Below are 18,650 nucleotides of genomic sequence, written 5' to 3' on the forward strand. Positions count from 1 at the left end.
GTGTTAAAACCTGCATTCAGCAAGGACATTCTTTGCTCTGTGTATTGATGGCAGCTGCTTCATATGAAATCCCTTTGTGCCATTCATTTTACTGAAAGAGTCCTTGGCAAGACTACTGAATTTTTCCACTAATAGGTGTGCAGCATACTATTAAATACAACCTTTTAAGTCGCTGTAGAAATCTAATCTTGGTTAGAGAGCATGTATTGGAAGCTGTCTCCTGCAGTGACTGAGAGTAGTGGCCATCTCAGTCTGTAGCAGTACAGTTATGTTACGTGCAAGTCAAAACACAACATAAGGAAAATGTGAAAATGTGTTGAAATCAGGAGCTTTCTGTAGATAAATGAGCATAATTCTAAAACCTTCAATGGTATTTGCATATTAAGATGAATTTTAGAGCAGTCAAATGGTACATAGAAATTCAGGTGTAAAGAGTGCTGTTCCAAAATTCTTCTTAAAAAAGTCTTACTTTAATCCATCTACTTGAAGCCCCATTTGGCAGAGACTGGTGGTTGACAGCATAAGGATGTGTTTCACTTGCAGCATCATTTCTTTCAGGGTAACAGGAAGGATGAAAGATCAGACTGACTTCGTGTTCTTGATGATGTCCTGCCCCTTCTTGGCTGAACATATTTCCAGATACATGAGGGGCTTTGCACATTGGAAAATACAGTCAGATAGGTGCAAAGTTTATTAGGATTCTGTTGTTGAAAATGTGATGCCTGGAAGCTAAAAATGCCATGTCTGGAAGTGCATGATATGCACACTTAGGTTCTGGTAATTTTAATGGTGTGCTGTCATGTTTTAGTGTAGACTGGCATTTTTTCCTCTCTAATTTTATGGCAGGATAAAGCTCTCACACTTCTAATTGTCAGCACCAGGGACACTTTTCCTAACTGCAGATCATAGAAATACACTTTTTAAACATCTTTTTGGTTTGAGCTAGTCTTGAAATGCGTCGACTGTATCAGTATTTTCTAAAATAAACTCAAACCTCCCATAAATTGTTGAGAAATTTTCATGTGAATAAAATACCATGTATAAGAGCTCTAGTAGACAGCTACTTCAGCCTGAAAAGGAGTAGAAACACCATTGAAGAATCCTATCATAGGCTTATTCCTTTGATGTTTCAAAGGCAAATTTCTTTACAGTAGCCACCATCTCCCTGCCTAGCCTTGAATCCTGATTTGAAAAAATAGTTACTTTCAAGTCAGTTTTGTTTCAAATGAATTGGTACTATTTCTAGTCTTTGAAGCTTCATAAATGATTAAGGACTTGGTCTATCAAACCCCTAAAAGATGAGCCTCTGTGGATACCTGCTGCAGGTACTGTGCAGTTGGTGTTCAGCTGTGCCTCCTGTGGCATTTAAATCCCGTATCTTTTAGCTTGTCACTTACTTTTATCTTTTCTTTGTGTCCTATTCCACAAATTAGTTTTGAATTGTAGGTGGGAATTTTTGCTGACTGTGTGTCCAAACTTGAGTATGATCAATTTATTAGTGCTGGAGAACTGTACATAGATGTACTGTGAAGTACTGATTGAAGCTGTGATAATAGGTGTTGCATTTTTTTTCCCCTTAAATGTTTATACGTAAGTAACTATTTCAGGGATAGTGTGACACTGCCAAAATTGACATGAACTAATGAGCAGTTTGTGGCAGCTCAGTATGCCATTTACCTTTTGAAAACTATTTGGTGTCTTGGGAAAAATCACATTGGAACTCTCCTGAATAATCAGTGTGGGAATTCCTTCTACATCTTTTCAAGTATAGTGTTGGAATTTATAGCAAGAAGCAATTTAATCTTCTTAAAATAGTGTCTTACAACATGCTGTGTATTATTTTTGAAGCATACTTTTCACACCTATGGAATATTTGACATCAAGAAAATGAGGGCTTGAGGCTTCTTTGCTGCTAAGCAAGTGTCCAAGGATTGAAAGGGCACGGAGTTTGAACTACTATCTTTAATGAGTATTAAATTAATTTAAAATATATAAATATATGGGTTTATATGCTACTGCTGGAGGCAGGATACTGAAATAGACTCTAATGCTCTGTTCAGTTCATATTTCTCTACATTTCCCACCTTATTCTATTTTTCTCAGTGACTCTCTGACCTGTAATACCTGAACTATTTTAGGATTAGGTCAATCAGGAGCATCTTGTCAATTTTTTTTCTGTGTGGCCTTGGCTGTTTGATACCGACAGATGTTCATTAGAAGCCAGGATGAAGCTATTCCAGTCATTTTCTCGTGTAATGTGATACAAAACTTGCACACAGTCCTCCCGTGCTGAAAGACTGCTGCAATTAGTTTACCTCATCAGTCTCTGAACCAGCAAACCACAAGTATTTAACAAAAGTGGATAGAAGCCAGACATGGACATGAACTGAAAAAAACCCACTAATGCATTAGTTCTTGTGCCTTGGTTACCAAGGGAAAAAGGATTTTTGAGGCATCTTAGCAAACTTCTGTGTTGGGAAACTCACTGGACTTCTCTCTCAAACTAGCAGTATTTCTCAGTATCTTTCTTGCTCTGTAGTGTAACACAGTAGCTGTCTGCAAAGTCAGTGTTTAACCCTGTCCAGAAAATGATTCCCTATCATTCAGAAGTGCTGAAAACAAACTGGAGAAGAATCTTACTAAAAGCTTTTAGTAAATGAGTAAATACATTGTGTGTTATGAACTGCTTTATTTAGCTTCTCTAGGCCTTTTGTTTAACATGACAATGTTTGTATTTTTAACTACTTACACAACTGTGAGAGGAAATAAAAAGTGCTCTGAAAAATGGGAAAGCTGTCATTACACTTTTTATTTGAGATTCAAATATAGGTTCAGTTCCCAAGGTGATCCAGCTGTAGCACTTTGTGCATTTTGCCATAACATTAAGGGAATGTTTTGGGAAATAGCTTTTTGTGACTAGCATTTCAAAGTGCACTTGTAAGGACAAATCATTCATGTTAATCTCCCTGAAGTACTAGTTTTAGAGGTTATTTTTCCAGGAAAAGGTTTCCTAATTCTTTTTGGTGTCTCTATGCAATCACAGTCTTTCATCTGAGATCAGCAGTTCTGTGATCACACCACTGTGGTGGCAAGGCCAAACTAAGTAGTTTTTGTGTGCTGTTAATTGCAGCTGCCTGCCTCATTTTACCCTCATGAGCAGTGATTTATACCAGTTAGTGTCTCTCATGTCCATGCTTCTTGTGGTAGCTTGGTGGTGAGACTGGGAGATGCCTGGGAGATGTTGAGTGGCGTGAAGCTGAGAAGTCAAATTAATCATGTATCCCTCTGTTTGAGACATGAAATTATTTTTAGTGTCTCTGTCAGCTTTGTCTGCGATGTCTTTGGCTGAATAACTATTCTAGTTTGCCTTCCTGCAACAAGGAGCAATTTAATTCTGGAAAATGCAGAACTAAATTATGTAAATTAACTAGGAGAATCCTAATTGCCCTGTTGCGTGTTGCAAGGGAGGGAACGGTTGCTCAAAGTTAATTGTAGGAACTGTGACATGTGATGGTAAAAGTAGCAGATTTTAATAATGGCTTTTTATTGCAACTGCTTTTGGAAATAACTACAACAACTGTTAGGTAAAACAAATGGTGTTAAAAGGTGCTTCTTGTTTCAGTGCCCTTGCTGCCAGTTCCTGCCCAGCCAAGACCTGCTGTAGGACCCCAGAGATTTCCTGTGAGTAGCAGCTGTTTCTTCTTCTCTGATATGGATAAGCATACATTTGCAAGGAAATATTAATATAGCAAATAAAAGCTGTTCTAGTGAAATATAATTTTAAGGATTTGTAAATATTGACAATACACTCTGCAGTTGAAAATGTTTGTTAAAAGCTTAAGGTCAATGGATTTTTGAGAGTAGAATTAATTCTGTTTAACTGTAAAATTGTTGAACCAGTCTCTCCAGTGGGAAAGGCATGAATGCATCCTGTCTTAAGGAATATGGGCTTCATTTTATTACTCGACTCTTTCTGTATAAATAGAATCCTTATTTTATTTGATATAATAAAAAGCTATTTGAAATAATCCCTAAGCTTAAAAAGCAGTAATATGTGTTTATTGTAAAATGCAGCAATCATTTTGATAATTACTAAAGGTATTTCAGTGTTCTCATGTTTTGTATATAAAAAATAGAACTGGCATTGCATGACCTTGTGTTCTTTTATGTTTCTAATTTTGAAAACAAACAAGACATTTAGCTGCTTCACTAGGATAATTTCACTTGATAATTTTTTAAAATCTGTGAATGCAAAGAGTGCATGCTTCTAGAACTTTTCTCATCATTCCAGTTTTGTTAGCCTAAATTTTTAGTTGAAATGGATAGCAGAATATCAAAATAAGCAAAAGACCTGGTTTACAATTTACCTGAAGTTTTCAAGTAAAAACTTGTATATTATGATTCCCAAATACATAAAACACACCAAAAAAAATATCCTTTGTTGATGTGTGCAGTGTTGAAGGAAGAAAATAGATGTCTGAACATCTGTGTAGTATCACAGAGTAAATTACTGGTGTGGAGATGAGATGTGCTGGAAAAGAAGCAGCATTTGGAAACCTGCTGTGATTTTTGATTGCCCAGTGCAGACCTGGTTGTTTTTAATGCAGAATATTTTTCATAAAGGACTTTCAGCTGAGGAATTGTGATGTCTGTATTTTGCAGAGAAATGGTCTTTACATTGCTGCATTTCCTCTGTGAAGTCTTAAAGAAATGAAACTCTGGGTTTACAGCTTAATTAAGTATATTAATGTTTTATTTTATCTTCAATAAAATATTTTTGAGCTTTTTTTAAATTAAAAATATTGTGGTTTTCAGAGGAAACAGTTATCTTCAACAGCCTTTAGTATTATGGGAAAACCTTATTTACATTTTGAAAAGTTTTAGTTGTTATATTTTATGAAAACAAGTGTCTTGCATTTGTTTTTCTTTGATACTGAGTTGATTTGCCAATAAATATAATTCGGGATAGAAAAGAAATTGGAGGATAAGGAATATCTGTAAAGGCAGTGTAATTGGCATCTCTGAAATGTGTTTACAACAGTGTAGAAAAATTGGAAATTAATTTTTTTTTAAATGGAATCTGAAATTAGATTTTAGTTCTGTTCACTTTTGTGGTTGCAAGTTGAGAAGTATTGCAAACATAATTAATCAGTATGCAACAGTTTTTAAAGAGAATAAAGTAAAAGGAACATTTTTTGGTAGGACCCTTGCTCCTTTAGCCTGCAGGACAAACTTGATTTCTTGCTGCCTTTTATTTATATATAAGCAGTGTGCCAGAAAAGTCAGTTTAATTAAATTTTCATGAGGAGGAGGAAAAGGGCTGACTTAACTAGGAGGATCTGGCACTGTTGTTTGGTTTCCCTGACTGTTTTTTTCCTACTTCAGCAGTAACATGCTGCATGACCCTGAGAAAGTTGCTTCATTTCCATGGCTCACTGAGTTATAAAGTGGACTTCCCTTATGAAGTACTTTATAAATTTTGCATAGGTTATCAGTCATATTAGGATTAGGAATTAAGTGTCACTGTGTACATATCTCATGTTTGTTTTATTAAATGTAGTGTGTTAGCTCTTGAGCTGAAGACAAATTTACTTTCTAACTAACATTTTATCTTGCAGAACTACCTTTTTTTGCTGTTACATGTCAGATGCCTTTGTGCTATTATAATTCACTTGTTTATGTATAAATGTTGACTTAAAGCAATGCAGAAATGGTTAGACAATTTTGACAAGCCATTTGAAAAAGATCAAAGACTTACTCCAGACTACATACAGTTCATTCAGCCCTTTCTTCATTGTATAAAAAAATCACTGAATATGTAATAACTTGAATTTGCTCTTGTTTTCAGGATTGCATAATCAAAGGATAATAGTTAACTGATTTTTCCAATTGCTTTGCTTCTAAAAGATGGTGGGGTTAGAATTAAATATTTGCGGTCTGCTTTTCCCTTGAACTTTGAACTGGATGGTTTCTTTTGATTGAATGTGGCAGAGGTGGAAACATGTAAAGCAATTAAATTCTTGCAAGAGACCAGAAGTGGGCAATGCCATAACTGAAGGAAAAAATTTGTCTCTGAGTTTTTATTTTATGGAGTAGAGAAACCTCTCAATGCAGAGAGCCTGTGTGCTCCAAATATGGGAAGAACTTCAATCAGAGCTAATCAATTGCCAGTCATAATCTATTGGAAACCAGGTGTTGTTAATTTAGGGCTGATGAAATGACTTGTAACTATGTAATGGTTAATTCTTACAACCTTCTGCAGAAGGATGTAATTGAAGGGTTGAACAAAGTTGTAATGAGCATGTTAACATATGGTGTGAGACCTAAATTATAGGAAATAATGTAGTGCTATGTCAGGCTGGTGTTGATCAGGACTGAACCTGCTTAGAGTGGGGGCTGATTAAATTCCCTTAACCTTGAATCTCAATTTTAGTATTTCAGGGTAGAGCTCATTGTTCACTTATTTCTTTCTTAAAACTTAACTCCTGGAACGTTTAGAGAGGGAGTACTGGAAAAGATGCAAGGGAGTTAATCTGTGTTGCCTACACAGAGTTATTTTAATACTTACAGTAATCTTCAAGTAATCAAGTTGGCTTATCTGTTACTCTTCAAGCATTTGAGGTGATTTGGTGTGAATGGTGTTTGAGAGCTATATGCAACTGATAAGGACTGAATAAATGGTGGATCTGAAGTGTGTCACAGCTGAGAAACATGGTGAGCTTGTGGGATTTGGGAGTTAAGGATGTGAATTCTGTTAGTCTGAGTTGCACAGCGCTCGTGGCTGTAGTTCATAGTAATCCAGTCTTCAAGCATGGTTTGAATTAACCTGGACCTGTGCAAGTGCCAAGTGCATGTTTTCTTTGAACAGTTTAAATAATAGATTAAATAACCTCTTTGGCAGGGTCCTTCTGAAGGTCTGGCTTTATCATCTGCATTTGCTTTAAAGTGGTTAAGAGGCCTTTTCTCGAGTTCCTGTCCCAGTGTCACAGTTGGTATTTCACAAACAACAGTTTACTCTGGGGACTTGTCCATTTAAAGGATGGACACAAAAGACTTTATTCACAGACTGCTCATATGGGTCTTCTGAACTATTCATGTATTTTCTGACCAATTTACTAATTCTTGCGGATGCCCCAGTTTAGGGAAGGAGCTTTTTTATATTTTATTTTATTTTATGTTTTATATATAAAATTATAAATATTATAAAATATTTTATATTTTTATATTTGGGGAACGGCGGTCTTATATTACACAAGAGGGACCACTGTGATTCCTGTCCTTCATCCAGTGTTTGTTATTTGGGGTAGTTTTTCTTTCAGTTCCTGTGTTCTGTGAAGAAAGATGGGGTAAAACAAGGGAAGAGATTAAATAGAAAATGGAAGAGGTATTTCTAAACATTTATATTATATAAAGGCTGCTGCTAGCTGACTATTACAAAGGTCAGAGCATTAGTGAGTGTGAAGCTGGAAGTGAAGGGATGAAAAAATCTGGACCAACAGCTTATCTGAGTCCACCAGCACATTTTATGTCTGAAATATTTCAGTGTTTCCTGAAGAAAAATTTATAGAAGCTTTTGGTTTCAAACATCACTTAATTTAATGAACAGTGAAGTAATAATACTACTACATGAAACACATGTGCAGTATTTTATGGACATACAGAAGTGAAAGAAGTCTTGCCATGCCCACTTTGGGATGGAAGGTGTCAGTGTTCTTCAGCCAGAAATTGTGAGGTATCCCTTGCATCCAGATTTGTGGCTGGAGTGTGGGGCATTTGACGAGAAGAGGATGCTGGGGAGAACCTGCCTCCCACTGCTAAAGGCAGAAGAAAAGGATTCCTCAGGTCTGAGACCATTCCCCCTCTGTCTGTGACCTGGATCCTCCTCTGAAGCTGCTGCAGAGAGAGCAGAACCTATTAATGGAGATGTGTGCCTTTAGCCAGGAAAAATTTCAGGGACTTGGCATAAATTCTCATTTAGCTGATGTCACCTTGGTGTGAGCCAGGCAGGTGCCCAGCCCACAGCCAGCTTTGGTCAACTTGAGTTTGAGAGCTGAAGTTGGGATCAGTCTGGAGTGGCATTGACCTCAAGATGAAGTGGCACTGGTGTCTACCTGAGTAATTTGTGCCAGGAGGGCTTTGCTATTTTTTAATGCACAAAGCTTTTCTCTTTTGATATGACACTAGTGCACTAGGTGGATGTCTTTCAGACAACTGTTGGATTCATGTCTGAAGAAGATGAATTGTAAGACATAAATTTTGTTTTATTTAGTATTTGTAGGACCTGATTAGGGTGACTTATCCTCAGGCCCTTGTGAATAGTCTATGTTGTATGTCTTTTTTATTCCCAGGGGATTGTGGCATTATTTGTTTTTGGAACTTAGAACTTAATTTTAAAATAATCTTTATTTCAAAGAATACATATTTTTTTCCTTAAACAGCAAAAACCTCAGTCAACTTTGTGTTCTCATTCAGCATTCTTCCACTTGATCTCCAGCACATCAGGTGGTGTCTCAAATGGATGCTGTGAAAGGCAGTTGATCGATTTTGATTCGTTTTCCCACCATTTCTGGAAACAGTAGTTTGATTTCTGATCTATTGAGTGTTGTGTTCCAGACACTGGTTTTAAATACTTCTTTATTATTTAACCTGTGAGAGGTTTTTAAACAAGTGACCAGTCATTGCTCAGAACAGAAGTTGCTGTCCTTCATGGTCAATTGCTTGAAAGATTTCTTTTAAAAAAGCAATGTATTAGTGCTATACAAACTTATTATAAAAGACACATTAGAATACAGCTTACTTTTTTTTTCCTGGGTGATCTCTGGACTGACATGGATCACCCCACAATTATTTTATCGTCATGGGTTGGCTTAATGGTATTACAGTGGGCCTGGGTCTGTGGCTGCACCAGTTTTTACAGGATGTAGAGGCAGAAATTTGCAGTGCTTTTGAAAACAAAATTCCTTGTAAAAGTGTTTGCTCTGTTTTGTGGGAAATGCAAATAGGGAGGATTTTTTCCCCCCCATTGTTTCAAATTCAATCATAAATTGCTACATGTAAGAGTTTTTTAGCAATTGTTATTAATGTGGGCTCATATTCTGTAGTACTCATAGTAAGGACAAATTATAAATAGTCCTGCATCTGACCACAGGCAGTCATTTTAAACTGATACATAGTAACCTGTACATGTTTGCAGTGGCAGGCATGTAGGAGACAAACGGTTAATGGAAATAAAAAGCCACTTGGGAAAATGATTCTCTTACTTCCTCACAATTATTTTGCTTTAGCTATGGCTTCACTATCATGAGTTAAACAGTAAATGAAATTTTCCCTCTATCACTGTGTAGTAGTGGCAGATCACAGGTAGTGTAGAAAGCATTTTGTTTTCATTTAACAGAATACATGGATGGTATCAGGTGGTGCTGATTGACATTTCTTGGATACTGCTTTACACAGCATTTCATGCAAATCATGTTTGAATGAGGCTGCTGCATCAAATTACATTTCTTTCAGATTATAGCCCTTGCAGATGTGAGACAGAGCTTGTTCAGCAGCTAGCAAAAGGCTTTGGTTTTTAACAGGTACCGTTTTCACAACTTGACTGCAAAGCTCTGTAATTACAACACTTAAGATAGTGAAGGAATGATGGGCACTTTCTCTTATCAGATCTATAAGTAGTAGCAAGCAAATGCAGCATGAGATCGCTCCAGCTGTCAAATATTGTCAGGCTGCCATAGAGGGAATGCAGTTTAAAATGCAGGTGACATAATACCCAACATCCTCCATTTGCTAGTGGGCTTCTGATTAATCACGATTACCATACATTATCATACCATCAAATTTAATCATATCAATGAATTCCCATCTGCAGGAGGAGCAGCAGCAGCTAAACATGATGGTAACAGCTATTAAATAAGAGAGAAATAGCTGGTTTCTAAATGCAGTAACCCTTTAACTTGTCATGTTGGCTCCAGTGTGCACGTGCTTTGCAGACAGTAAAATGGAGCAGAAAAACTTGTGCATTTATATTTTATAGTTACTGTCATTTATCTTTCTGTTAGGTGATTGCTGTTTAGCACAGCCAAGAAAAACCAGTATTGTAGATTTTTTTTTGTCTTGTGAAAATGATGGTAGGTTTTTTCCAAGCTCAGCTTCAGTACCTGCTAAACACAGAATCACAGAATGGCTCTGGAGATCACCTGGTCCATCCCTCTGCTCCAGCAGGGCCACCTGAAGCCAGTTGCCCAGGACCACGTGTGGATGGCTTTTGAATATCTCCAAGGATGATGCAAGTGCTAGAGCACCCTCACAGGAAAAAAGTTTTGGTTTCTCTAGATATGTAGGTTGTACTTCGGGTTTTCTATGAATGAAATGTGAAGCTTTTAAAAAGCCATTGTAAGCAAAACACTTATTTTTATCAATGCAAAGAGGGGCAGATTATTATGCATATGCTGTTTTTGCCATTATTTAAGCACTGTTTAAGAGGTACTTTGCAGAAATCAAGACTTGTAAAGAAATCCAATTAAAATATACAGTCTGCTGAGTACAATACAGTAAGAGTAATCTAGAGCTTAAACACTGAATAGAGAACTAACATTATCTATTATAATACTAGAGAGTATTAGATGATAGTAGGGTTATCTTAAGCTATTTCACTGAGATGGGAAAATGTCCTTTTAAAAGATAACTCGGAACATTTGTGTCATCACAATATGAAAAAGAGTAAATCTATTAACTGGTATTTGTTCACCTTCTGTGTCTTCAGTTTTTGCTAATTCTTTGGAATGTGAAAGTGAAAATGCTTAATTTTATTATAAAGCAGTAAGTCACTACTGTTACACTAAAATAAGGCAATTCAGAATTCAAGGCAATTCAAAATTTTGGGTTGACTGTGAGATACTGAAAAATGATTAAAATATTCAGGTTTTCTTACCCAATGCATGAATAGTATCTGCACGCATATTGGGAACTCTGAGCATATACAGTTCTCACATCAGTGTGTTTGTAAGGTCAGAAACATGCAGAACACCTCAAAAATGAGATTTCCTAACAGAACTAAAAATATCAATTCAGTAATTTGATTTATTTTATAAATAATCAGGTCCCTTTCCAAGTCCAGGTTAGCAGCAATTCTCATGTTTGTTTTCTATTAAAGCTGGCTGCTTCTTGACTTTTTTTTTGTAACAATCTGATCACTTTTTGTTAAAGGGAGAAGCATCATCCCCAGGTCACATTGAGGTTCTCAGATTGTAAATAAATTGTAATTGCAACTTTAAGCTTGGAAGTGAAACTGAATCTCCAGTTCTAGAATTTAGTGTTAAAGAAATTCCTTAGGTTTGTGGTTTGAGAAGTTTGGGTTTATTCTTCCTCCAGTTTTTGCAAGTGGCAACAGCTTGTCTTGTCACACTGTTTTCATTATGGCCTGTCTCTGCTGGAGGCACTTTTCCTTCATCCATACAAAATAGATGGATAGGAGTGTGTAGTATTTTCACAGATTCAGCATTTTAAATTAGGAATTTAAGTCTGGAGTTGGGATCTAGTTACCAGTACATTTTCTATGTCTGTATTTCATTAATGAGACTGAAGCACTTGTCCTGTGGAGAAGTGCTTCAGTCTGTCTGCTTTGCTGCTTCTCTTAGAAACACACTGAAGTTGGAAGTGTTTTTGTCCCCATTTGCAATATGAATCTGGTACTGCTGAATGTATTGTGGGGATGCCCTGAAACTTGCTGAAAAGGGACACTTGTAGTATACAGTATTTCTAATTTCTAGCTTTAGTCTCCTGAACTGTTTGAGATTGTCAGCCTGCTGGGAATACCCATCTCTTTCTGTATTGCCTGTGTTACTTATTTTAGCTATTTGATCATTAGGTGGTTTAAATAACAGAGGATAACAAGGGCCTTTCTTTCCTTGCTTGTACTGGTTTACCATGTTGGCTGAATTCTGATTTTGAGGCCCTAAACAGTGAAGTAGGGTATTGGTGATTTCTCTTACAGATGACCTGTACTAAGCCTCCCAACACACTTTCTTATCTCTTGGAGTTATGTAGTATCAAAGAGGATCTTGTCCAAGTTGTGTGGTACATTTTAATACTAAAAATTACTTTCAGCTCAGTTGAAAATACTAACCTGTTCTCTTTGACTCAGCCTATAGTGCCAGGATCTGAGCAGTCCACGGACCTTAACCAGTGATTGGCTATTTCTACATTTACCCCCAGAAAATACATTCCAGAAACTTTGGAAAGACTCAAATATGGGTAACATAAAACTCTTGTCTGGACTTTTATGGGCACTGAACTTTTTTGTCCGTGATTGTCCACGAATTCAAGGTGTCTTTTATATTAGGTGATCTTATCCTAAATCTTTTGAGAAAACCATGGTGCTTGCTAAGTTTTAGTTTGCCTTAATGGACTTATGTGATTGTCATAGACATCAGAGAAACAATACTGAGTCATTGAAACTGTATTTTAAAAGTATCAAAATTAATTTTATAGTAAAAAATTTCCATGAGTCATTCCTTTCTGTATGCTGTGCAAACTAAAAGAAAGGACTGTTAAACTTGAGGACCCATATTTTGTGGAAGATATGGATACATATTCCTACTTGTAAATTTTTGAACCATGTCCAAGATACATGAGCAGGGTTTCCTACACAGGAAGATGAAAAGTCACTTCTTTGCACAGAAGGTAGGCAGTTTAGGAGAGCTTTTCAAAAAATCTGGGGGCTGCTGAAATAAGAGGATTAACATCTTGTGACAGATGGCTATAGTTTTAATTGTCATAGGTTATAGTGGTCATTATTCTTTGCATTTAAACCATATAAGAAGAATTAACTGAGTGGCCCTGCTTAACTGTCAATGGGGTTTTCCTAGCTCTTTGCATTTTAAGTGAGATTAATAAATGAAAACATGTTGTACAGGCAGGGTGTGTTTTATTGAAAGATTCATGAAGTTTCAATGACATTGTTAAGGTATTTAATTAGTCTCATGAAAAAAGTGGAGTGACCCTTTTAGAGAAGCTGATAAATCATATAATAGCTGTTAGATCCTCTTTATTCCTTGCTTTATAAGATTAACTTTGTGCTAAGCAATTTATGCTAAGTTTTCCCTTTTATTGGTAACCAAAGTTATCTGTGCTTCATGAATAGATTACTGGAGATAACATCATGTAATTAACAAGAGATGCAGAAAAGTAAAAGTACAATTTGTGTAAGAATTGTATGAGAGAAAATGTTAATTTCTTAACTAGGAAGGATATTTAAAGGGATAAAAGGAGGGCAAAATAGTGCAGTTCTTTGAAAGGATTAAAGTAACCTTATCTCGTGTTCTTTCAGGAGGTGGGATTGCATGAGTGTGTGAAAGTCATGTTCAATGAGCTATTCACAACTCTAATGAATTGTAGACACAAGTTTGCATTGCCTTTTTTTTTCCAAAGTGATTGATAAGGTGTAGGTTAGGCCTTAGCTCTACTGAGTAATTGAAGTTAGTAAAATGGGAAATTGTATAACCTGCAGTTATTCAGAATTGTATGAAAATGTCAGTCTGAAGTGCAGTAAATTACTGTGTGTGGGAGGAAGAGTTACTGTTACGTTTTTGGTAACAGTAAAGATCACAAAATCAAAGATTTAAGACAAAATACCTGTCAGTAGCAGTTCATTGTGGTTTTATCTTCTCCTTTGAAGTATTTCTGAAAAGTCTGTGATTGTGTTCTCCTAAGAAATCCACACAGAATCCTATTTCCAGTATCATTTCCTTCTAGACCTCAAATCTTGTATTCTTATGCACCACCTTTTTTCCTTATTAAATTTTCAAAATAAAATTTTACAAGGATAAATTTAATTATGGAGTTCAGAGCTTTCCTTAAAGATGGGAAAAGATACAGATGTGTGCTGGGTCATTCTTATGGGAATTCTGGTAGCTGTCATGGTACCTGTTTCTGTATGAATGTGAACCAACCTTGTGGCATCTCACTGGGAAGGCACTTTACATTTTTTGTCCTTTCCCTCAGTGTTAGAGTTGGCTCCCGTGTTGGACTGAGATGTAGAACCTTGGAGCCATGGCTGATTGTATGACTTTACAATGTTATTTTGTTAGGTTGGAGCCTGTTAGCTTGAATATAGGTGTTCTGAACACTGAATAAAGAGGTTTCCTGAAAGATTTAATAATGGTGAAGTAATAGTTAAAATGTTTTTGCAGTCACTCTTAGCTTATGTGTGTACTGAATAGTTGGGTGTAATTTGAAACTGTCCGGATAGCAAAACCATGAAAAATGGGAGTAACTACTGTGCATATAAAGATTTATTATGCATCTATGTTACAGTATGCTTATTTTATCAAAAATAGACCATTATGAAACCTGGCTTTTGCACCTGCTCTTCATTAATTTTTGAAGTTAAATAGCTCTGAGTGGTCTTTTCTACCAAATACCAGAGGGCACTTGGGGGTTATTAGCAACAAATACTTGCAGAATGTAGAGTTTAACATTAATGGTAAAATAATCCACTACTAAAATTGTAGTTTAACTACTGTTAAGCACAAAAAAAAACCCAAAAAAAAAACAAAAACCCCACACTAAAAAAACAAGCCCACTCTCAAAACCTTTAAGCAATGGAAAACTGTTATATTACTTTCTGCTGGTTTTAGGACAATTAGAATTTGGAGTAAATAAAAGTTAAAGTGGTAATACAGTTGTATTTGTATTGAAAAAAAAGTAATGTCATTAGAGAATAATAGAAAAAGACCTCATAATTTAAGAAAATAACCATCATAGTTTACATATTTTCTTTCTTTAGAAAAGTTCATGTGTGTCTGGAAGTAGTTGAATGTTAGAGTTTTAGTTTCACAATGTAGTGTGTGATATGAATCAGTTACACAATTGGAATTATTCTGGAAGTTTTTTCAGAAGAATCATCTCAGCAATGTAAAATATGAAAATAAATGCTTCCTTCTCCCTGCTTTACTGTTATTTAGGACAGAAGTTTTATCTTTAGGGATATAGAAGCAAAGCTGGTTTAGGAAAGAAATGGAGGTCAGTCTCTCATGACTGTAAGAAGGAAAAGAAGTTAATTTTTTTTTTTTTTTTAGATGCAAACATTGGTAATTCATTTTTCAGCAAATAACAAATGTCTTTGCAATTAATTTTGCATGATTGGCCTTTGGTTATCAGCCAAGAAATGTGATCAGTCATAATTTAGTAGTTTTTCAAAATGTCATATGCATAAAGTTAAAATCTGCTCAGCAATCAAATAGGTAGGTATTTGTTAGTGAATCTGGAATCTTAAAAAATGGAAAAAACCCCAGAGTTCTTAACTACTAGGGATGGAAGAAAGAGAGGCCTGTAGGAAAAGTTCCAGACTTCAGATATTCCCCTCTTGATCTTTTTTTGACTGTTCTAAGAGTTCTGACCCAAACTTGTCACAGCATGTACTTTCATGACACATACTACTAAGCAGAGAAAAAAGAATTTTAATGTATCTTAGTTGGCATTCATTGGGATTTTTTGACACCAGCTTTTGTGTAACAGTCAGATACCTGTTACTTTGTATTAAATCAATGCTGATATTTAGAGGACACTAGATGTTTTGATTCTTAAGATGGATGAACACTTTTGGTACAGAAGTTTGCACTGAGCTGAAATTAGCATTCCTACTATTTTTAACATTAAAATGTCTTGCTGGTTATTGGTTCATGTTTTTTTGGTGGTTTTTTTTTGTAAATAAACTATAATTATTTTTTTTTTAAAGTATGAGCTTTCTTAGATCTAGGATGACCTTGTATTACTCAGTTCTAAACCTTACTAAAGCTTATTTCATAAAGGTTTGTTTCTTTATGGTGGGAAATGTAAAGCTGCTCTGAGTGTGTGGCCTAAAGATGTTGTGCTGGTTGCTGGCCTTATTTTGAATCCTTTTGGTTGAAATTTTCCAAATACTTTAATTCCAAGACTGAAACAGTAGAAAAATACTCTTGTGCCCAACTGAGTTATTTAGAAATGTTTTATTATTGCTCAGTTTCCAAGGAAGAAAATTGAGTTTGGCTGCACTGAGGATGTTTCAGTACATAAGGGCTGTGTGAAATTCAACAGGACTTTCCATGCATTTGCAATTCAGGGCTGCCTTAGGAGGAGATAAATCTGGGCATAATAATGAGAGTACAGGTTGGCAGGAGAGGGAAGGCTGGTACAAAAAATTGTTTATTTAAAATGAACGTACTGGATTTTTTTCAACCTGTGTCTGCTGCTTCCCTGGCAGGAAAAAGAGGGGAGATGGCCTGGTTTAAGGAAATCAGGGGCTGAGTGGGGAATGTAGGAGCTCTTGACCAGCTGCCACAAGACCACTAGTTTAGAGTCAGGAAGCTGGATCCATGCTGGGATTAGGAACCAGTGGGCAGAGGGAAAGACATGATGGGGATGAGAAAATGTATCTGAAGGAGTGAGCAGAACCAGGAGAGCAAAAAGGCAAATTGGGCAAGGAAGTAATATTGAAGAAGATGCTTGAGACCAGGTTACATATATAGTTGAGAACCTGAGATGGCTGCTTCCTTATTTTGTAGCCTAAGCCTGTTGCCTTTCAGCCTTGCACTAAAACTGAAGTTTGGGAGTGAGGGGAGAGACTGATCAGGATGTGTTACCTCGTCCAGGGCAGAATAGTGGAGTTTGGAAGAAACAGGTAGAGGAGATTGTGATCACGGCGCTGCCATTTGGTGCTTGGAACCAAGCCCAGACAGATCATTGCTGCTGCCAGTTCTTCAGCTCGGGTGGCAGATATGTGACACTTAAGATTTATTAGCCCAGGTTTCAGTAAGTTTCCACGTAATTTGTTTTTCGCTGGCTATTTTACAAATGACTAAAATAAGTGTAGGCGTATGTCGAAGGAATAGAATGAGAAATTTGAGAGCTCCTGAAAAGGGTGTCAAGACCATGTCCTGTCCCAAGATGCAAGATGACTATGTGCTGTAAATCAGATACGAGATTAAAACCATCTTGTGTGCAACTGCCCTGTTGAACTGGATTCTCCCATGCTCCTGTTGCAATGACCTTATGCATTATCCACTGGTAAACTAATAACTAAATAGCTGAAAATGAGTTGGTTTGCTGGGTGCCTTCCTCAAGGATGTGGAAGGGCTGTGTATTCCCTGGGATTGCTGTAAGACCAATACTTTGAGAAATAGGCTTTTATCACCAAGTCTTCCAAGAGGAGGGAATTCATCTGACCTTAGTTTGGAAGTAGCTCTGGCAGCCCGTATGTGCAGCGATGCTGGAGGTACATTTTGGGAGAGAAGGGTCAGGATCCTCAAGGTTTGTCTTCAGTTTTGGCATCTTTTGGCAGACAGCCAGTGCTGTCCTGCTCAACACAAGGGAAGGGCAATGCAGTTGAACATCCTTGTTCAGCTAAACCTGAAAAGGTTTTTATGGAACAAATAAGTGTCACTTTTTGCATCCCAAACAGCTCCCTCTTGCTCCGGCTGCCGTTGTTTGCAGATAGACTGTGAAATTCAAAGGCAGTAGTCAGTTCCAAGGTGGCAGGAACATTGTGTGTTGTAACTGTTCACCTGCAGAAGCCTATAGCTCCTCCTACTAACAGTGTGTATGTTATGAGGACTGTCATGCTTGAGTGTAATATAATGTCTTTTCACTAAATGAAATACCCACAGGAGACTGAACTGGAAGCACTGGAAGGGGATATAGACTCTTTAATCTCTAGGAATAATAATATATTTACAGTTGATGGCTGTATAATGACATAAAATAAGTAGTCACAGTCTTGGTCCCAAATAAGAGGTCTTAGTATCTCACATATCCCCATTCAGGTGTTTCAGGAAGGCCACAGATTTAATAATGTATCTGATCCTTGGTGCCTCTCGTCTACTTGTTTAAGCCTTGCCAATCCCAGTTGTATTGTGCTGGTAGAAGGCTGTAAAGCAGTTCTGTCTTGTGCTGCTTTGATAGTGAGCGTGCTCCAGGGCCATTGTTGCTGTGTGAGAAATTCTTATCCTAAAATTCCAGTCTTCGTGCAGTACAAATATGATGGGGTGAGACTGTGCATACCCTTGGTGAGGGCAGCTCAAGATATAAAAGATAAGCTACTGCAGCATAGTTCTTTGGCCCTTTCCTGTTGAGAATACTTCAGTCTAGCAGGGAGTTTTTGGTCTGAAATCTGTTTCAAAAAGCTTGTCTTCAGCAATGCAAGTTTTAAGCTTAAAGGTGAGTATCACATGTAGACAGAACAGATCCCACCACTGATTTCAGAATCTTTATAAAGAGGAAAGCAAGGATATTCACAGATTATTTTCATTACTTAATTGATTTACTCACATAATATGGAAATGGTTGAGAATATAATTTATGTGAAGCAAAGCTTACTCTGTGTATTAGAGGTTGCCAGTGTGTTTTGTCAACTTTTGATTTAAAAGAAAAAAAAAACCTGGTGTGAATTACTCAATTAAATGTGTCTTCTGCAGAGTTCTGCTTTTGTATTAACATACTGCTTCCTGCAATATGCAAAGGCATTTAAAAAATGCCTTACTGGAGGAAAGAAAATTTTGTACTCTTTCTTATAATGCTTCAGATGCTAAACTGTGAATAGACAGAAATGTGACACTCATCTTAATTCTTTTAGAAAGATGATTTCTTTAATTTTCTGGATGCCATAAATTGTCCTT

The 18,650-nt window shown here is 36.6% G+C and overlaps 1 protein-coding gene across 1 annotated transcript in view; it reads left to right on the forward strand.

Moving 5' to 3' along the window:
- The window catches only part of RBM33 (RNA binding motif protein 33), a 91,069-nt gene that overhangs the window by 28,638 nt on the left and 43,781 nt on the right, over positions 1-18,650 (forward strand). The window contains exon 10 of the mRNA XM_033512271.1: positions 3,623-3,681. Within this exon, the coding sequence (XP_033368162.1) occupies positions 3,623-3,681 (59 nt within the window). The remainder of the gene's footprint in view (positions 1-3,622; positions 3,682-18,650) is intronic.

This window comes from Parus major, chromosome 2 (assembly GCF_001522545.3).
Source record: "Parus major isolate Abel chromosome 2, Parus_major1.1, whole genome shotgun sequence".
NCBI classification, from domain to species: Eukaryota; Metazoa; Chordata; class Aves; order Passeriformes; family Paridae; genus Parus; species Parus major.